The sequence below is a fragment of the Taudactylus pleione genome, unplaced genomic scaffold (assembly GCF_031769625.1).
Source record: "Taudactylus pleione unplaced genomic scaffold, aTauple2 ptg000434l, whole genome shotgun sequence".
Classification (NCBI taxonomy): domain Eukaryota; kingdom Metazoa; phylum Chordata; class Amphibia; order Anura; family Myobatrachidae; genus Taudactylus; species Taudactylus pleione.
Genome location: NW_028284836.1, coordinates 1,365,001 through 1,387,990, shown reverse-complemented (window position 1 = coordinate 1,387,990; position 22,990 = coordinate 1,365,001). Strand labels below are relative to the sequence as shown.

General features: G+C 47.1%; 1 protein-coding gene across 4 annotated transcripts in view; it reads left to right on the top strand.

The window, feature by feature from the left end:
* The window catches only part of MSRA (methionine sulfoxide reductase A), a 431,273-nt gene that overhangs the window by 297,814 nt on the left and 110,469 nt on the right, over positions 1–22,990 (top strand). For all 4 annotated transcript variants that reach the window (XM_088447548.1, XM_088447546.1, XM_088447547.1 and 1 more), the window contains one exon: positions 19,885–19,991. In XM_088447548.1, coding sequence (XP_088303674.1) covers positions 19,885–19,991 — 107 coding nt within the window. The remainder of the gene's footprint in view (positions 1–19,884; positions 19,992–22,990) is intronic.

Below are 22,990 nucleotides of genomic sequence, written 5' to 3'. Positions count from 1 at the left end.
TGGTCATATACACACATACCCCAGTTACATTGCTCAGGCACATCACCATAGCTATACTGGTCACCACAGCCATACTGGTCACCACATCCATACTGGTTATACACACATACCCCACTTACATTGCTCAGACCCATCACCACAGCCATACTGGTCACCACAGCCATACTGGTTATACACTCATTCCCCAGTTACATTGCTCAGACACATCACCACAGCCATACTGGTCACCACAGCCATACTGGTTATACACACATACCCCAGTTACATTGCTCAGACACATCACCACAGCCATACTGGTCACCACAGCTATACTGGTCACCACAGCCATACTGGTTATACACACATACCCCAGTTACATTGCTCAGAGACATCACCACAGCTATACTGGTCACCACAGCCTTACTGGTCATATACACACATACCCCAGTTACATTGCTCAGAGACATCACCGCAGCTATACTGGTCACCACAGCCATACTGGTCACCACAGCTATACTGGTCATATACACACACACCCCAGTTACATTGCTCAGGCATATCACCACAGCCATACTGGTCACCACAGCCATACTGGTCATATACACACATATCCCAGTTACATTGCTCAGATACATCACCGCAGCTATACTGGTCACCACAGCCATACTGGTCATATACATACACACCCCAGTTACATTGCTCAGGCACATCACCACAGCCATACTGGTTATACACACACCCCAGTTACATTGCTCAGGCACATCAAAACAGCCATACTGGTCACCACAGCTATACTGGTCACCACATCCATACTGGTCATATATACACACACACCCCAGTTACACTGCTCAGACACATTACCGCAGCTATACTGGTCACCTGAGCCATACTGGTCACCCCAGCCATACTGGTCACCACAGCCATACTGGTCATATACACACACACCCCAGTTATATTGCTCAGACACATCACCGCAGCCATACTGGTCACCACAGCCATACTGGTCATATACACACACACCCCAGTTATATTGCTCAGGCACATCACCGCAGCCATACTGGTCACTGCAGCTATACTGGTTACCACAGCCATACTGGTCACCACAGCTATACTAGTCATATACACACACACCCCAGTTATATTGCTCAGAGACATCACCGCAGCTATACTGGTTACCACAGCTATACTGGTCATATAAACACACACCCCACTTACACTGCTCAGACACATCACCGCAGCCATACTGGTTACCACAGCCATACTGGTCACCACAGCAATACTGGTCATATACACACACCCCAGTTATATTGCTCAGAGACATCACCGCAGCTATACTGGTCACCACAGCCATACTTGTCATATACACACACACCCCAGTTATATTGCTCAGGCACATCACCATAGCTATACTGGTCACCACAGCTATACTGGTCATATACCCACACACCCCAGTTACATTGCTCAGGCACATCACCATAGCTATACTGGTCACCACAGCCATACTGGTCACCACAGCTATACTGGTCATATACACACACACCCTGGTTACATTGCTCAGACACATCACCACAGCTATACTGGTCACCACAGCTATACTGGTCACCACAGCTATACTGGTCATATATACACACACCCCAGTTACATTGCTCAGAGACATCACCGCATCTATACTGGTCACCACAGCTATACTAGTCATATACACACATATCCCAGTTATATTGCTCAGAGACATCACCGCAGCCATACTGGTCACCACAGCCATACTGGTTATACACACATACCCCAGTTACATTGCTCAGGCACATCACCATAGCTATACTGGTCACTGCAGCTATACTGGTTACCACAGCCATACTGGTCATATATACACACACCCTGGTTACATTGCTCAGACACATCACCGCAGCCATACTGGTCACCGCAGCTATACTGGTCTCCACAGCTATACTGGTCATATACACACATATCCCAGTTACATTGCTCAGAGACATCTCCGCAGCTATACTGGTCACCGCAGCTATACTGGTCATATACACACATATCCCAGTTACATTGCTCAGGCATATCACCACAGCCATACTGGTCACCACAGCCATACTGGTCATATACACACATATCCCAGTTACATTGCTCAGGCATATCACCACAGCTATACTGGTCACCACAGCCATACTGGTCATATACATACACACCCCAGTTACATTGCTCATGCACATCACCGCAGCTTTACTGGTCACCACAGCCATACTGGTCATATACACACACACCCCAGTTACATTGCTCAGACACATCACCGCAGCCATACTGGTCACCACAGCTATACTGGTTATACACACACATACCCCAGTTACATTGCTCAGACTCATCACCGCAGCCATACTGGTTATACACACACATACCCCAGTTACATTGCTCAGACACATCACCATAGCTATACTGGTCACCACAGCTTAACTGGTCACCACAGCCATTCTGGTCACCACAGCTATAGTGGTCATATACACACACACCCCGGTTACGTTGCTCAGAGACATCACCGCAGCTATACTGGTCACCACAGCTATACTGGTCATATACACACACACCCCAGTTACATTGCTCAGGCACATCACCGCAGCTATACTGGTCACCACAGCCATACTGGTCATATACACACACACCCCAGTTATATTGCTCAGGCACATCACCGCAGCCATACTGGTCACCACAGCCATACTGGTCATATACACACACACCCCAGTTACATTGCTCAGGCACATCACCGCAGCCATACTGGTCACCACAGCTATACTGGTCATACACACACACACCCCAGTTACATTGCTCAGGCACATCACCGCAGCTATACTGGTCACCACAGCCATACTGGTCATATACACACACACCCCAGTTATATTGCTCAGGCACATCACCGCAGCCATACTGGTCACCACAGCTATACTGGTCATATACACACACACCCCAGTTACATTGCTCAGGCACATCACCGCAGCTATACTGGTCACCACAGCCATACTGGTCATATACACACACACCCCAGTTATATTGCTCAGGCACATCACCACAGGTATACTGGTCATATACACACACACCCCAGTTACATTGCGCAGACACATCACCATAGCTATACTGGTCACCACAGCTATACTGGTCATATACACACACACCCCATTTACATTGCTCAGGCATATCACCGCAGCTATACTGGTCACCACAGCCATACTGGTCACCACAGCCATACTGGCCACCACAGCCATACTGGTCATATACACACATATCCCAGTTACATTGCTCAGGCACATCACCGCAGCCATACTGATCATATACACACACACCCAAGTTCCACTGCTCAGACACATCACCACTAAGGATACTGGATTTCAACCTCTATAAGCACCTACCTATACCTTCTAAACCCTGCCTATAAACCTCTAAAATTGACGCTATTTGCATACGCAGTCATACTGTAAAATAAAGACTTTAGACCTTGAACATGTGTTTCCAAAGCACAAATTATTATTCAAGTAAAGTACAGTCAGTTACACGCTGTGATCTAAGGACAATTTAGCGCAAAGAATTATACAGACCCGAGACCAGATCCCTGCATCAGCAAGATAACCTCCGTCAATCAGCAATCAGCAAGAAGACTAGAATCCCAGGGTCAGAGCACACACATATTTATACCCCCCCAGAAATAGACAACACAATAGAGGAGTTTGTTGCTGATCCCATTGGTTCCCAGTGCGGATGCATTTGTTACAGGGCATTTAACAGGTTGATTCAAATGGCCACAGTCCAGCCTCCAACAGCTGGTTGCCTTCGTTTTCCCACCTCATGCAAATCTAGATTGTTGGTTTTACAAAGTACATTTTGTTTTTTTATGTCTTTACGGTCCATAAGTTGCGAACGCATGTTCCGATCTTCACACCGATGGTACCAGAAAGCTGTGGATAAAGTGCGGATCAGTATAATATCAAACACGGCTTACTTATCACGTATTAAACCTTAGATACCAAAATAGTCTTTATTTCACAGCATTTGTAATAAATGAATAAACTTGGATCTTTTACTTTATAGCTATGGACCCTTTTGTGTAAGTGTGCATTATGTAAGTGTTAGGGATATGAGAAAAGACGCTAGGTAGGTTTATCTGATTTGGGGCAGATGTGCACGCATGCAGCTAATAAACAGCATCCGCATCGCATGCAGGATATTGTGCATCCGCTACTGTGTGTCATGTTAGCAGCGCAACTGTGCATAATGTGCGGTGTTTATGCATGAGATTCTGTCTATGATGGACTTAACATATATATATATCTATCTATATATATATATATATATATATATACACATAGTTCCAAAAAACTGGCACTCGCCGTGTATAAAACACAAACCTTGCCTTGGTGCCCCCCGGGGGAATTTGTAAGTTTTCCAAGTTAGATATCGGAAATGTGGTGGCACTCTCAGGGCTTTCAATAAAAAGAAAAACGGAGTCTAAGCCCAAATGTTAGCCGACGTTTCAATCTCTTTTATTAGAGATTTTCCTCAGGGTCTGACCCTGAGGAAAATCTGTAATAAAAGAGATTGAAACGTCGGCTAACATTTGGGCTTAGGCTCCGTTTTTCTTTTTATTGAAAGCCCTGAGAGTGCCACCACATTTCCGATATCTACATAATATATATATATATATTATATATATATATATATATATATATATATACATACACATATCTCATTCCTTACTAACAGTTTCAAACTGCAATGCAAATGTGTTACGGGCCATGAGCTTCACTTCTCAAACAAGGTGGAGACCCCCAGCTGTGAAGCTGGGGCTATTCTGTCTGAGAGTGAGGCTAAAACCTGTTTAGGATTCAGACAGATTCAATTGTGTAGATCAATGTCTGGGTTATATTACACTTGCCACAACTATACTTGTCTATATACAGGGATTCCCAATTTGTATGTAAAACACTCACAGTATTCTGGTGTATTGTCTATTCTATTTACTTTTCTCAGGAGGCTGTTTTTCTAGTTGTTTTGGTATTTCTCTATGCAAGGTTGTCCCCAGAATGGGCCTGTCATGGCTTCTAAAAAGATTATCAAAAACATTGCCATCTGTACTTAGCTCGTGAGTTATACCACAGCCATACTGGGCATATACACACACCCCAGTTACATTGCTCAGACACATCACCACAGCTATTCTGGTCACCACAGCCATACTGGTCATACACACACCCACCCCAGTTACTCTCAGACACATCACCGCATCTATACTGGTCACCAAAGCCATATTGGTCACCGCCGCTATATTGGTCATACACACACACACCCCGGTTACATTGCTCAGACACATCACCACAGCCATACTGGTCACCACAGCTATACTGGTCATCGCAGCTATACTGGTCACCGCAACCATACTGGTCACCGCAGCCATACTGGTCACCGCAGCCATACTGGTCATCGCAGCCATACTGGTCATCGCAGCTATACTGGTCACCGCAGCCATACTGGTCACCACAGCCATACTGGTCATCGCAGCCATACTGGTCACCGCAGCCATACTGGTCACCGCAGCCATACTGGTCATCGCAGCCATACTGGTCATCGCAGCTATACTGGTCACCGCAGCCATACTGGTCACCACAACCATACTGGTCACCGCAGCCATACTGGTCATCGCAGCTATACTGGTCACCGCAGCCATACTGGTCACCGCAGCCATACTGGTCACTGCAGCTATACTGGTCATATACACACACACCCCGGTTACATTGCTCAGACACATCACCACAGCCATACTGGTCACAACAGCTATACTGGTCATCGCAGCTATACTGGTCATCGCAGCTATACTGGTCACCGCAGCCATACTGGTCACCGCAGCCATACTGGTCACCACAGCCATACTGGTCACCGCTGCTATACTGGTCATCGCAGCTATACTGGTCACCACAGCCATACTGGTCAGACACACACCTTGGTTACCCCGCTCTGACACCCTTGCCACCGATGTGATGGGCTTTCTCCTATAGCTTCACCCTTGTGCCTGATATAATGCACATTCCCAGCAATTACAGTTCCTGCTATTTTCCCGAACCCGCAATAAAAATGTATTAGATGATCTTCCCTCATAATTGTGGATGGTAAATTGTGTTTTTATTCCCTGGTAGACGATAGAGGTGTAAATCATACTCGCAGCAGCTGTAAATAATGCAACCAATCTAAATTGAAATAGTAGCATAAAGAGCGCTGCAGTATTTTCACGCTCGTCCTTTTATCCCACTCCAAAGACAGCGTTTTCTGCCTCATGCGATTGCTGAGACAATAAGAAGCAGCTTTTGGGAGAGAGCCGCTCTTTTCATGTTCCCTTTCATCCGTGCCAACAGATAATCTCTGGCGTATGCTTCCAAATAGCTCCACTCACTAGGCTTTGTGTCCCTGTCTATATGGCCTATTTTGCTGGGAATTATATATAGAAATCCCCCCATTGTGTGCTGCTGAGATAGCCACTTTGTGACGGCTTCTGCTGCTCTGCGGTAAAAGTTTGTTGTATCTATCCACTGTGTGAGCGGGTAACCGGGCCAAACCAGGTATCTAAATCAAAAGCCGTCAGTCTGCGGTTCTCCAGCTGTTGTAGGACTGCAAATCCCAGCATGCCCTGACAGCTCGGTCTTGTATTTCCACAGCATCTGAGCTGCCATGTGTTCAAGCACAGGCCTGGCATAGTCCGAGGGTGGCATGACACGGTGGCACTACAGTTGCACAGTAGCTGGACAGCCCCAAAAGCATTATATGCCAGCAGCAGTGTTCTCCCATATTAAAAAGAATTATGTAAATGAGAAGGAACACAAATGCGACAGATGAACATGTTGTAGTGGCGGCCATCGATGGCTCTACCGTCGATGGTTGGAAACCATCAGCCAAAACCCATAGATGGTTTAGATCAGACCTCAGGCGTTGTACATTGGTACAGCAGCTTGGATGGCAAAAACACTTGCCATCCGCCATAGATCACCGATGGTTGCAAAGCAGTCAATGGCCATCTCTAAGATGATGTATTTATGGGAGAATACAATGTTCAGTGGTCCTCTTGCAGATCTATTTCCATGCAAAATGTCCATACTTAAAATAGGGCACCGTTTGCACTTCGCGGGACACAATTTATAGCTGAAACATACTTGGCTACTTTGAACAGTGTATGTACAGTGGGCGTGGTTCCTCAAATGGCATCATCAAGCCCCGGGAACGCCCACTTCACTGGGGAAGAGGGCGGGATCCGCAAGGCTCGTATACTCACTTGTTAGTGTGGGAGAAGGCTCTGAAATCTATGAGCCTCCCGGACATTCCGGCAGAGTAACCAGGTATGATGGGAACACACATTTCTACAGTATGTGCATTTTGGTGAGGTTAATAACATTTAAACACAAATAAATGCCACATGTAATATAGGCATCCCCAATGGCCATCTCAAGCTCATGATTCATCCAGGACACATACAGTCAGGTGCATAAATATTGGGACATTGACAGAATTTTCATATTTTGGACTCTATTCACCACCACAATGGCTGTGAAATGAAACAAACAAGATATGATTTAACTGCAGACTTTCAGATTTAATTTGAGGGTAATTACATCCAAATCAGGTGAACGGTGTAGGAATTACAACGGCTTCTATATGTGCCCCCCACTTTTTAAGGGGCCAAAAGTAATGGGACAAACTAAACAATCCTAAATCTAACTTTCACTTTTTAATACTTTGTTGCAAATCCTTTGCAGGCAATTACAGCCTGAAGTCTGGAATGCATAGACATCACCAGACGCTGGGTTTCATCCCTGGTGATTCTCTGCCAGGCCTCTACTGCAAATGTCTTCAGTTCCTGCTTGTTCTTGGGGCATTTTCCCTTCAGTTTTGTCTTCATCAAGTGAAATGCATGCTCACTCGGATTCAGGTCAGGGGATTGACTTGGCCATTGCATAACATTCCACTATTTAGCCTTAAAAAACTCTTTGGTTGCTTTTGCAGTATGCTTCGGGTCATTGTCCATCTGCACTGTGAAGCGCCGTCCAATGAGTTCTGAAGCATTTGACTGAATATGAGCATATAATATTGCCCGAAACACTTCAGAATTCATTCTGCTGCTTTTGTCAGCAGTCACATCATCAATAAATACAAGGGAACCAGTTCCATATTTATGCACCTGACTGTATGAGGCTGAACCCAGCAGTTTCTTTAGAGAAAAAAATGAATAAAAGCCCATGTATTAAGAATCCTAACAGATATGACAGCATATACAGCCCGGTATCCCAGCATTGTCCTGGTTACACAGAGAGGGAAGAAGATTCTACAGTAACAAATTTTGGTCAGACTGTCTTTATTACAGATTTGTCCTCGTACATTCTTGATGCAGTCGCGCCAAACAGCCCCTCATAACGCGACAGGTTCCGAGTGACTTTACTAGTGCTGGGCGTCTTTTTTACGTCTTTTCCGCACGGAAATGCGGCACAGCAGACTGTGCTGATATGAATTTGATATGCGACACTTGTATATCTATGTGCGACTGCGTCCCTGAATCTGTATACGAAATGCTACGATGCAGTAGCTGCGGCTTTTTTCCACGCCAAGTTCTATTGTGCTTCGTATACAAGGCCTGATTCAGAGGCGCTCCCAAAATGCGAGTGCTCACACTGAATCAGGGAGGCCGCTTTTTATTTTACCCGGCCTCCTGCCCGCTCGTTAAGCTGTGGGTGACCACCCACAGCTTTTGCGAGCGGCTAGGTGATGGTCGCGACCATCGGACTTGCGACGAGACCCTTGTGGTAGGGTCTCGTTCCCACAAGCCCCAGTGAGCTTCCTCCTCTAATAGACATCAACATCGACAGCCGCCCGTTTGTAGCGAGCCCCGGAGCGAGTGAATTTCTCACTCGCTACGGGGCTTGCGCACACGCGCGGCATGCGTGGCGATTGCACAGTGCCCCACCATCAACTCGCTTGCGAGTGGGTCTGAATCAGGCCCACAGACTCACACAGATATAGAAGTGTCTCATAAATTAGCCATTGCGATGCCATACGCAGCTTGCGCTGTCACTGCGTGCGCTGAGATTAGCAGTTCCTGAGTAAGGTCAGACCTTGTGCAAGTGTGCGTGAGGCTGCGATGGTACTCCATGTTACCGATGGTTTCGCAGACTTGCTAAGTACTACGGATGTGTGTAAGGTAAAGCAGGCGTCCTTATGTTAGGCTGCGACAGCATTGCGATTACAATCATTAGCATATTTTCGCAGTGAGGCTGCGTGCGATTACGGCTCTGTGATCGCAACAGCGATCCTTACTGAATCAGGCCCTGTGTTACTATTAGGTCATATGATCAAAGCTATTTTTTTTTGTTTTTAAATCGTCATGACAGCCTTTAAATTTTAATTACTTAAAATGTCCAAATAAATGTATAGAGAATCATTAGGTTAATAATTTGAAACTGAATCTGAGTAGAATTTTTACAAGAGGCCGCATTCTAAGGCTGGTTTTTATTATTATAATTTTTTTTAAATGTATCCTTATTTTCTACATGTTTTCTTTAGTAATCATAAAATTCTATTAAATAATATGCCGGCAATTAATTTTAATTATGGCATAAAATATGGAGTATTTAATCTACATTTACAGAGAGTTCAGCAATTACAATTGGTCCAGTGATTTCATGACACCGTGGGTAACTAAACAGGTCCTGTACGTTCCAAGCACCATCAATCTTCGATCTCAATAATTTGTCAATCTAGTAACATAAGATACCCCCTTATAGTTAATGAAATGAACTGTAACATATTGTCTTCCAACAAAACCAATGTTTCTTGACACGTGAAGTACATGAAAACACTGCATTCTTTAATGTGTGCATACTGTATATATTATATACCCAACACAGCAGTGGTGTAATCATGGGATGACACTAAGGGCAAAATTTACTAAGTGGCGGTTTGACGGCGGTTTCTACTCTATTCTAAACCCCGGTGGTTTGGTGGCGGTTTTGCAGCGGTTTCTAAATGACAGCCCTGTTCTATTCTATTCTAAAGTATGTTTTGCTGGCAGTTTTGCAGCTGTTTTGGCCTTAGTAAATCTGCAGATAGCAAAACCGCCGCCAAACCACAGTCAGAACACATTTTAGAATAGAATAGAACAGAGCTGTCATTTAGAAACCGCTGCAAAACCGCCACCAAACCCCCGGGGGTTTAGAACAGAATAGAACCCACCACCAAACCACCCGGGGTTTAGAACAGAATAGAACCCTCCACCAAACCGCCGGGATTTAGAATAGAATACAAACCGCCGTCAAACCGCCGCTTAGTCATTTTTTGCCCTAAGACAGAAATAGATGTTCCAACGTTTCAGAACAGAAGTTCTTTATTCAGGGACTTGTTGTCCTTTAATTGTGACGCTGCAGTGTCGTTTGTTTGTCCTGAGAAGACTCGAAATGTTGGTGTTTCCTGCCCCAATAAACTCCAGTAGTTTATGCATACAAACTGCTTCCAGGGTGCCGTTCCTTTACAATGCAAAAATAATGTCCTCAATATTACAGAACAATAAAAGAAATAGTTGCAGGTATTTCTCCATTTCGTCTTTCTGACGTGTCTTGTAGCATTGCACATTTATTATATAACCACCAACTACAGTAGACTTGCCCTTTCAGCTGATTTTTATTCACTCAATGTACTTGTGATGAATGGGTATTTGTGTTCCTATGTATTTTCATTAAAAGATATTTTTTTGTCTACAAGCTCACAGATCACCCCGGGGCGGAGCACTAGCTGCCGCTATCTGTTTAATGTAATAAGTTGCTGGATAATTTTGCTTGGCTTGGCTGCATAAATGCCCCATGGTGATTTCATCTTGGCTCTTGTAATAATAAAGCACTGGAAATGCACCTGTTCTCCTTGTCAGCACTAGATTTCAGGCGTACGGTGTATTAGTAGTTTGCTATCTCGCAGTGCAGCAGAATGACGCAATGACGCTGAGTTCAGGGACATATTTTATAGCTTGTAGGAGAATTGAGAGCAATGTTTAGTAGATCAGTAATGGGACGGTGCACTAGAACTGATTTCTGTCACTCGTGTTACCATCTTTCCATCTCTTTGGGCGCTGTAATATTTGTCGCTCATCATGTGTTGTGGTTGTGCTATCTTCATAGTGCGATTTAGCCTAAATGTGCCCTGACCAGCCATGCCTGTATTCTGCCCTGAGGGCAGAAAGGGTAATCACAGGAGTGCCATCACCGGCCATGCCAGTATTCTGACCTGAGGGCAGAAAGGGTAATCCAGGGAGTGCCATCACCGGCCATGCCAGTATTCTGACCTGAGAGGAGAAAGGGCCATCATGGGAATGCCCCACCAGCCATGCCAGTATTCTGCCCTGAGTGGAGAAAGGGAAATCATGGGAGTGCCATCACCAGCCATGCCAGTATTCTGCCCTGAGGGGAGAAAGAGTCATCATGGGAGTGCCATCACCAGCCATGCCAGTATTCTGCCCTGAGGGGAGAAAGGGAAATCATGGGAGTGCCATCACCAGCCATGCCAGTATTCTGCCCTGAGGGGAGAAAAGGCCATCATGGGAGTGCCATCACCAGCCATGCCAGTATTCTGCCCTGAGGGGAGAAAGGGCCATCATGGGAGTGCCATCACCGGCCATGCCAGTATTCTGACCTGAGAGGAGAAAGGGCCTTCATGGGAATGCCACCACCAGCCATGCCAGTATTCTGCCCTGAGGGGAGAAAGGGAAATCATGGGAGTGCCATCACCAGCCATGCCAGTATTCTGCCCTGAAGGGAGAAAGAGTCATCATGGGAGTGCCATCACCAGCCATGCCAGTATTCTGCCCTGAGGGGAGAAAGGGAAATCATGGGAGTGCCATCACCAGCCATGCCAGTATTCTGCCCTGAGGGGAGAAAAGGCCATCATGGGAGTGCCATCACCAGCCATGCCAGTATTCTGCCCTGAGGGGAGAAAGGGCCATCATGGGAGTGCCATCACCGGCAATGCCAGTATTCTGACCTGAGAGGAGAAAGGGCCATCATGGGAATGCCACCACCAGCCATGCCAGTATTCTGCCCTGAGGGGAGAAAGGGAAATCATGGGAGTGCCATCACCAGCCATGCCAGTATTCTGCCCTAAGGGGAGAAAGGGTAATCATGGGAGTGCCATCACCAGCCATGCCAGTATTCTGCCCTGAGGGGGAGAAAGCGTAATCATGGGAGTGCCATCACCAGCCATGCCAGTATTCTGCCCTGAGAGGAGAAAGGGTAATCATGGGAGTGCCATCACCAGCCTTGCCAGTATTCTGCCCTGAGGGGAAAAAGGATCATCATGGTAATGCCATCACCAACCATGCCAGTATTCTGCCCTGAGGGGAGAAAGGGAAATCATGGGAGTGCCATCACCAGCCATGCCAGTATTCTGCCCTGAGGGGAGAAAGGGTAATCATGGGAGTGCCACCACCAGCCATGCCAGTATTCTGCCCTGAGGGGAGAAAGGATCATCATGGTAATGCCATCACCAACCTTGCCAAAAGATGCTTGTGCTACCTATTTGCATCGCTATGCGAATAAGACACATTTGAAGGTAAAAAGTCATACGTAAAGACGTTCAGAGTTGAGTCACGTCATGGCATGGCACGTCGCAAGGAGGCTAGAAGCATGAGGACACATCTGTATATGGCTCTGTATGATGAAGGAAACACAATATTATCTCGTGTATTTTTTAAGTCATTTACGCCCCTCTTACCAGCAACGCTGCCCCTTATTGTGGGGAATAGACAACTACACTATGCAGACAAAAGTGATTGCACACCGTCGCACATACCATTGCACACAACTTCCAAATGGCCACTAATGTGGTGGTTTTGACAAGAACACATCGTAGGGAGGCCCACGCACTTGTAGTTCTAAGAATGTTTTTATTAGGATGACAATGCCACCTGTCAAGTTTTCATGGCGATGCTGGACTGGTGTACAAAAAATTCAGTGACCCTGATGGACTGGCCAGCTCAGCGTGCAGACTGTAACCCCATTGAGAACCTCTGGGATGAATTGGAGCATCGTGTGTGTTCTAGGCCGACTCGACCTTCTTCAGTGTCACAGTTGGTCATGTACATAAGGCAGAATGGCAGAACATACCCCCTGCTGCTGTCCAGGAACTTGTGGCCAGTTTGCCAAGAAGGGCGTCTGCAGTAATCACTGCACGTGGGGGACCTACAAAGGGCCTGATTCAGAGCCGTTCGTTAGCGGCTGCTCGTTCGCTCCAAGCGATGTTTGCACAACTGCGCATGCATACGGATTGTAATACGCATGCGCGAACCAGTCTGTGCGGCGGAAAATTGTTTGTTCGCTAGATAGCGAATGCCTGCTATTTTGAGTGACAGAATGAGGCGTATGTGGGTGGTAACAGGGGAAGGTGCTTGAAAACGGGGAGTGGAGATCAGAACGCAGGCGTGCTTAAAGGTCAAAGCGGGCGTTTTATGGGTGTGCATAATTAATACAGCAGAGTTATCAACCACGTCAGTTGGGTGTCTTTTAACCAAAACTGCTCGCAAGATTGCGGTAGGAAAAACCAACCACAAGACTAGCGAGCAGTTCATACGCTGTTCGATGTACTCGATTAATCTAATAAATAGCGGACATGACGTATGATGCGAGCGGCCAGGGGGCGTATTTTTAAAATAAACAAGCGCATGTTTTGTTCCCTCGTTCAGACATGGAGGCATCAACAGACCGCAAGGAGCGAACGGTTCATTTGAATAGCCACCCCCTTTTTCTGAACGAGCGAGCGCTAATTGCGAGCGGCTCTGAATGAGGGCCAAAGTACTGACGTCCATAACATCTCACTGATCTATTTGCTGTCATTGTCCAATCACTTTTGTCTACATAGTGTACAATGCGTATCTACTGTACCTGCGGTGCAGAGAAAATGACAGAAGATCTAACGGTCTGTTTATCCTTCAAACAGTAGAATTCACTTTCATATACAAATGTAAAAAAATGCCAAACCTCACTGGTACTAAACGCTTATATTACCCCTGTTACAGGTGGTGTGGCAGAGTAGGGCAGTGACCCTGCTCGGCCATATATTTAGACCTTCCGGGGCAGACATGCCGCACAGCCATACCGTTCCGCACGATGATCTCATGCCCCTGCTACTACACCACACCCCAAAGCAATTGTATTTGTGAAGCAGTTGTGCCTCCTAGTACCTGTTTCCTAAATGTCCTATTTCCCGCCCCCAGTGATGTCACACACAGCCCTTACCACTAGGCCACACGCCCAGCTTTTGTATTATGAAAGGAGTATAATTAACAGACTGTCAGCAGAGTTTTGAGAGGGAGGGTGTAAGGGGATTATGGGGTAAAGAAGGGAAACAATGGAAACTATACTGAATGGTGAGCTCTATAAGCGGACTTCAGTTCATACATCATATAAACTAAGTAAACATCTAATGTACACCAAGAATCTTTACATACATTCATCCCATAATATTTACTTTAAGGCAAATACAAAAGAGCTGCAGCACTTGAGAGCCAGGTAGGTAGGTGCATTGTCTGTGATCGCTGGCTTCTATAGCAACTTGCTCACTGTCCACCACGTGGAAAGGGGACTGTCGCACTGACAATTCTCTGTATAGATTGTCACCCCCCTAGTGTGTGGTGGGCTGGGCTCATTATGGGTAATAAGGAGCATTGCATTGATAGTCATTGAGGAGAAATAAGATGAAATTATTGAGGGGGAGATGTATCAAAGGAATGGGTATGAAATACCGACGCCCGAAGACTAAACATCCCGACAGGGGCTGGTACGTAAGCATACTCCCTCCTGTCCCTCCCCTTAACCCTAACTCTACCTTAGTGGTGCCTAACCCTAACCTCCCCCCGGCGGTGCCTAACCCTAACCCTCCCTTCCCGCAACACCCTAAACCTAACTCTCCTGGGGGGTGCCTAACCCTAACCTTCCTCCCCCAGTGGTGCCTAACCCTAACCTCCCACCGCTGGTGCCTAACCCTAACCTCCACCGGTGGTGCCTAACCTTAACCTCCCCTGGTGGTGCCTAACTCTAATCCCCCTTCCAGCACCCTAAACCCACCTCGGCCGGCATCCCTTTTGCTGGCAACATAACTACATCCCCTATCAAACATTTGAGAGAGATAAAAATGTTGCCCATAGCAACCAAACAGCTTCTAACTTTCATGTTCTAGATAAATGACAGTTATGCTGGGTACAACACTGGACGATATATCGTTTGTACTGCCGACGAATGATATATCGTCCTAATCATCGACAAGAGTGTACATCCGATATATCTGTAAATTACGCCGTTCACAGATATATAATGTCAGCCGCGCAGCACGGCAGATGCCGATATATATTTCTGCCTATGGGCCTGATTCAGAGCCGGACGCTATTTGCGCTCGCTCGTTCATAAAATAGGGTTGGCTATTCAAATGAACCGTTCTCTCTTTGCGGTCTGTTCACGCCTCTATGTCTGAACGAGCGAACAAAACTTGCGGTCGTTTTTTGGAAAACTACGCTCCCTGGCCGCTCGCATCCTACGTCATGTCCGCTATTTATTAGATTAATCGAGTACATGCGAGCAGTTCTGGCTATAAAATAACCCAGTGACGTGGTCAATGACGCTGCTGTATTAATTATGCACACCCATAAAACGCCCGTTTTGACCTTTAAGCATGCCTGCGTTCGGATCTCCACTCCCCGTTTTCAAGCACCTTCCCCTGTTACCAACCACATACGCCTCCTCCTGTCACTCAAAATAGCAGGCATTCGCTATTTTGCGAGCACATGAATTTCGACCGCACTGACTGGTTCGCGCATGCGTATAACGATCCGTACGCATGCGCAGTTGGGCAAACATCGCTCGGAGCGAACGAGCGGCCGCTTACGAGCGGCTCTGAATCAGGCCCCATGTGTACAGGCGACTGACCTGCCTACCCATATGCCGGACGGTACCACCGATAATGATTACGCTACTGGTTCCTGTGGTCAGACTTATCGGTCGGTAAGTGTGAATGCAAACCTGCATACACAATAAATCGGGACGGACGATCCGTTGGCCAAGTGGTGTACCCGGCATTAGAAGCTGATTGGATGCTTTGGGCAACTACTAAATGTATTTCTCACCAAGGCTTGATACATTTCCCCTTTAGTGTTTGTGCCCCGGCATCCACATACTCTAGTTGTACATGTTTTGTTACCGCCTTCAGTTCCATAGCGGCCTACCGTGCAGCCCGGGGGATATCTGCTGCTTACAGCTCCTTGGATATAGACCACGGGTTACATTTCCTGCACCCTGGAAGCTGAGCATTGAGGCATGGCTTCATTAATCATAGTTTAACAGTAATTACTAGCCAGCATTCCGCCTTTTAATCTTTGTAAGGTCATACCTCAGCCGAATACGTTTGCAAGGAACGTTTAATCTTTAAATTCTGTTCATAAAAAACTTCCCATTGTACTGTGATATATTTACAGTGTGCTACATTTATTGTGCTAAAGTGTGGAGGGCGGCCGATAATTCTGTGCGGGGCGCCCGATAATTTTAGTCTTGCTGGTTTTATCCGTGTTTGTTGTTATTTATAAACCATAAGCCCTATGTGTACACGTATATTTGATGTACAGGGGAAGGTGTGTGCATGTAGACTTGATGTACAGAGGTAGGTGTGTGTACATGATGTACAGAGGTAGGTGTGTGTACATGATGTAAATAGGTGGGTGTGTATACATGATGTACAGAGGTGTGTGTGTGTATATGATGTACAGAGGTGGGTGTGTGTACATGATGTACAGAGGTGGGTGTGTATATGATGTACAGAGGCGGGTGTGTGTACATGATGTACAGAGGTGGGTGTGTGTATATGATGTACAGAGGTGTGTGTGTGTATATGATGTACAGAGGTGTGTGTGTGTACATGATGTACAGAGGCGGGTGTGTGTACATGATGTACAGAGGTGGGTGTGTGTACATGATGTACAGAGGTGTGTGTGTGTATATGATGTACAGAGGTGTGTGTGTGTACATGATGTACAGAGGCGGGTGTGTGTACATGATGTACAGAGGCGGGTGTGTGTACATGATGTACAGAGGTGGGTGTGTGTACATGATGTAAATAGGTGGGTGTGTATACATGATGTACAGAGGTGTGTGTGTGTATATGATGTACAGAGGTGTGTGTGTGTACATGATGTACAGAGGCAGGTGTGTGTACATGATGTACAGAGGTGGGTGTGTGTACATGATGTACAGAGGTGGGTGTGTACATGATGTACAGAGGTGGGTGTGTATATGATGTACAGAGGTGGGTGTGTGTACATGATGTACAGAGGCGGGTCTGTGTACATGATGTACAGAGGTGGGTGTGTGTACATGATGTACAGAGGTGTGTGTGTACATGATGTACAGAGGCGGGTGTGTGTACATGATGTACAGAGGCGGGTGTGTGTACATGATGTACAGAGACGGGTGTGTGTACATGATGTACAGAGGCGGGTGTGTGTATATGATGTACAGAGGTGGGTGTGTGTATATGATCTACAGAGGTGGGTGTGTGTACATGATGGACAGAGGTGGGAGTGTGTACATGATGCACAGAGGCGAGTGTGTACATGATGCACAGAGGCGGTTGTGTACGTGATGCACAGAGGCGGGTGTGTACGTGATGCACAGAGGTGGGTGTGTACGTGATGCACAGAGGTGGGTGTGCATATGATGTACAGAGGTGGGTGTGTATATGATGTACAGAGGTGGGTGTGTATATGATGTACAGAGGTGGGTTTGTGCATATGATGTACAGAGGTGGGTGTGTATATGATGTACAGAGGTGGGTTTGTGCATATGATGTACAGAGGTGGGTGTGTGTACACTGAGAGATAATGTATCTATGATAGACATTGTGTGTACACACTGAGAGATACTGTATCTATGATAGACATTGTGTGTACACACTGAGAGATAATGTATCTATGATAGACATTGTGTGTACACACTGAGAGATGCTGTATCTATGATAGACATTGTGTGTACACACTGAGATACTGTATCTATGATAGACATTGTGTGTACACACTGAGAGATACTGTATCTATGATAGACATTGTGTGTACACACTGAGAGATGCTGTATCTATGATAGACATTGTGTGTACACACTGAGAGATACTGTATCTATGATAGACATTGTGTGTACACACTGAGAGATACTGTATCTATGATATACATTGTGTGTACACACTGAGAGATGCTGTATCTATGATAGACATTGTGTGTACACACTGACAGATACTGTATCTATGATAGACATTGTGTACACACTGAGAGATACTGTATCTATGATAGACATTGTGTGTACACACTGAGAGATACTGTGTCTATGATAGGCATTGTGTGTACACACTGACAGATACTGTATCAATGATATATATCTTTCAGTGAAGTCATCCTGCCACATCTCTGAACAGGCAATTGTTGACAGTATCGTCAGATTGGCATGCATGTACAGACGACAAAAGATATCGTAATTGCCCAGTGAGAGTGCGCAACGTTGGTCGTTCACTGCATACACACTGAACGATGTGAACGCTATATCGTTGTACGTTATTGTTCAGAAAAATCGTCCCATGTCTATGCATCTTTAGCTATACTCAGTATGAAATACTAGGGGTATTAGTTCCAAATATTACAATAAATGTAAAGCTGACCCATCTGGCCACTCCCCCTCCCCTCGACTTGCCTCTGGTGGTCGCGTCCTCCTTCAGTGTGTACTGCGCAGGGCAGGCACACCTCCTCTCCTGGTCAGTTCCATCTCTGCTCACTGACAGATTCTGGGAGGAGGCGGCTACAGTCAATGAGGAGAGGCGGAGCCGACCAGGAGAGCATATGTGCCTTCCTTGTGCAGTACGCAGCTGGAGGACGTGCCTGGCACCATAGGTGCAGGGGGAGGGCCAGGCCCTGGAGGCGGGCTGGGCCCCATAGCAGCCCCACCCCATGCAACTACGGTAGTTACGCCAGTGGCTACTGACTATTCTATCTGATCCATTACTACAGTACGATGCACCTCCTCTGTCATATTTCTAGAACTGGATGCTCAGAGCTGGAAGTGTCACTGTTGCTGTTGATAATCATGAAAAGGGTTAGTGAATAAATGTTATGTTATCTGGACCTCATTCAGAGGTCCAGATGAGGGCGGCCGCATCTAAAAAAATGTTCCTTCCTCCTGGCCGCCCGCTAGGCTGTGGGTGACCACCCACAGCTTAAACGAGCGGCCAGGATGATGGTCGCGATGGTCAAGACCATTGCGACCATCGGGGCTTGGCGACGAGACCCTTGTGGTAGGGTCTCGTGGCCGCAAGCCCCAGAGAGCTTCTGGCTCTAATAGAGCCTGAAGCTCTCCCACTGGTGAAGCCAGTGGGCCGCCCACAAATGGCAGGCGTTCGCATGGGAACGCCTCCGTTTGTGAAGCCACCCCCCCCCGCCATGCCCCCAAAACGGGGCGAGCTGTCGATCAACATCGACAGCTGCCCCTTTTGTAGTGAGCCCCGGAATGAGAGAATTTCTCTCTCGCTCCGGGGCTTGCGCACGCGCAGTGTGCCCGCAGCCAAACGTCGACCCACTTGTGAGCGGGTCTGAATGAGACCCTCTGTACACTCTACAAAGACACTTAGAAAGGTCAGTGATCTTTTTGGACAATTTCTAAATAAAAAAATGAAAAACTATTTTTGATTAGCGTTTTCCTGTAATGGGGGCTTACTTGTCCCCCTCTGTCACAGATTGGTTATTGTTTTATCATATATTTATAGCAGCAACTGACTGAGACCAGGATCTGGTTGACGGCATTTTCTCTGTCTTTATTTCTCTGTCAGGGATGCGCCAGGGTAACGACATGGGCACCATGTATCGCTCTGCCATCTATACGTACACCACGGAACAGATGGACGCTGCCCTGAAGACCAAAGAAGATTTCCAGAAGGTAGGGTTTACTGGATGGCACACATGGGGAGAGCTGACATCCGGGCTCATACTCGTCCGGCTTCATCTCGGCACTGTGCAGTGAATGAAAACCCGGCTTCAGCAAAGTAGTTATTTGGTCACTCTGGGAAAATGCTGCAGCGCTTTACAGGGAATATTTAATCAGCCCGCGCACCACAGAGCTTACAGTCTATATTCCCTACAACATACACACAGACATTAGTCATGCCATGTAACCTAGCAGTATGTCTTTTTAGTGCTGGAGGAAGCTGGAACCCTCAGTGGAAACCCACGCAAACAAAGGGAGAACATAAAAACCCTACACAGATGTGACCTACTGTATGACCCCTGTGCTGTGAGGCAGGGATGCTGACCACAGTGACCGAGTGTGAATTGGACACAGTTAATGTCTGCACATTATAGAGCAGAGTATTCCGATTATGCAGCCAGGAGTTATTTATTTTTATATAGGCCGGAGTGTGAGTCTTCACTCGTTCCTTACCCTTTTTATGCGCTGTACCGCAGTTTCACTGATGTCATCTCCAGCGCTTACGGCTGTGACGATACTTTGTTACCATCAGACAAGCAGGAGCCGCCATCTCTGCCGGTCCTCCTAGCTTGAGTGATAGCTTCATTAAGTATATGGCAGAGCAGCGTTGACGCAAGGCATGCTGGGACAGGTAGTTCTTGCATTGACTGACTAGCAAGGTACAGATTTCAGTGTTTATAGCAGCTTGACCCAAGGAAACCTGTTTTGCAAGGGCCAAGGCTTAATTTGGTCACTTTCTGAAAATTCTCCACGATTCACCTTCTACGGCGCTGGGACCTGTATAAAGTGAGGGCGCCAGTGTGTGACTGACACATATACGCTACAGTATACTGTATGCAGTGTTTATAATGTATATTATAGTAGAGTGGTAAATAGAGAAATTAATCCCATATTTAATTGCATATTTATATATTCATTTAAAACCTAGTATAAGTCATGTCATTTTATACTCCTGATTGTGCTGTTCCCCCAGACCCAAATGCGCGTGCCTATGCACAGGACACTTATAATGGCTTTTTCTTCTATACTATAGTAATTGTGTAGAAAATAAGAGACAAATAAAAGCAATGGAATAATTTGAATGTAATTAGAACTAATGGAAAATGCTGATAGAAATGTGTGATGGGAATGGAGGAAGGGCGCTCCGTGCTGGAGGAAGGGCGCTGAGTGCTGGAGGAAGGGCGCTGAGTGCTGGAGGGAGGGCGCTGAGTGCTGGAGGGAGGGCGCTGAGTGCTGGAGGAAGGGCGCTGAGTGCTGGAGGAAGGGCGCTGAGTGCTGGAGGAAGGGGGCTGAGTGCTGGAGGAAGGGGGCTGAGTGCTGGAGGAAGGGGCGCTGAGTGCTGGAGGAAGGGGCGCTGAGTGCTGGAGGGAGGGCCCTGAGTGCTGGAGGAAGGGCGCTGAGTGCTGGAGGAAGGGCGCTGAGTGCTGGAGGAAGGGCGCTCCGTGCTGGAGGAAGGGCGCTGAGTGCTGGAGGAAGGGCGCTGAGTGCTGGAGGGAGGGCGCTGAGTGCTGGAGGGAGGGCGCTGAGTGCTGGAGGAAGGGCGCTGAGTGCTGGAGGAAGGGCGCTGAGTGCTGGAGGAAGGGGGCTGAGTGCTGGAGGAAGGGGCGCTGAGTGCTGGAGGAAGGGGCGCTGAGTGCTGGAGGGAGGGCCCTGAGTGCTGGAGGAAGGGCGCTGAGTGCTGGAGGAAGGGCGCTGAGTGCTGGAGGAAGGGCGCTGAGTGCTGGAGGAAGGGCGCTGAGTGCTGGAGGAAGGGCGCTCCGTGCTGGAGGAAGGGCGCTCCGTGCTGGAGGAAGGGCGCTCCGTGCTGGAGGAAGGGCGCTGAGTGCTGGAGAAAGGGCGCTGAGTGCTGGAGGAAGGACGCTGAGTGCTGGAGGAAGGACGCTGAGTGCTGGAGGAAGGGCGCTGAGTGCTGGAGGAAGGGCGCTGAGTGCTGGAGGAAGGGCGCTGAGTGCTGGAGGAAGGGCGCTGAGTGCTGGAGGAAGGGCGCTGAGTGCTGGAGGAAGTCCCTACGGTTTCAATATTAAATGTAAAATTATAAGGACCAGAACGCAGGGGCATTGCCAGGATCCATGAGTGTAGCGTAGTGTTCATTCTAGCACCCTGAACCTGTCACAACCTGTGCAGTTCCTCTCTCCTGCTCTGGGTGTCGCTCTCTGCTCTGCTGCTTCTAGCACACTCAGCAGATGCAACGAACTACTAAGATGCAGACCAGAGTGTGCTAGAAGCACCAGAGCAGAGAGCGGCACTCCTGGCAGGAAAGAGGAACTGCACAGATTGTTAGGTGCAGGGTGCTAGAATGAACACTATAGCCTCCAAGGTTAATGATTCATTAACAGAAATGACAATATATCTAGCTTTACCCAGGCTAAAGGCTGCTAGACCCACCTGCAGACATATTTCAGCCCTAAAGCTCAGTAGGTTGGGTTATTGTCAAGCGTGGTTAGGACTCCGGCCAGCAGATGACTGCCATCCACCTGTTAATATATTATTATTACAGTATAATTCTCCAAACAACGTTCACTCTAGTTTTATAGTTGTGCACCTCTCTACTTACAGAAACGCCCTAGAGATACTGCGATCAGTGATTTCACACCCGCTGATATTGGGGTAAATTTACTAAGCCAGACGTTGCTTATCTGCTCTGCAAGTTTTGCCAGCTGCCGCTCAGTAAACTTGCTCCGTAATTGGGAGTTTCCCACTGAACAAACCTTATTAGGAGTATTCCTGCAGTAAGATGAACTCCCACGAGGACCCTACATACAAATCAAACCTATATGGATGTTTTTAAAGCCAGGTTTTTTTAAATAAAGCAATTGCCAGCAGCAGTCAGGCCAAGCACCCACTGACCATGATAAAGTGAATTAGACAATATTTGGGGTCTAGTCAGTGTAACTAAAAGGAAAAGTACAGTGTAATTATATGCATCTAAATCCAATTCTAGCCGGGACATT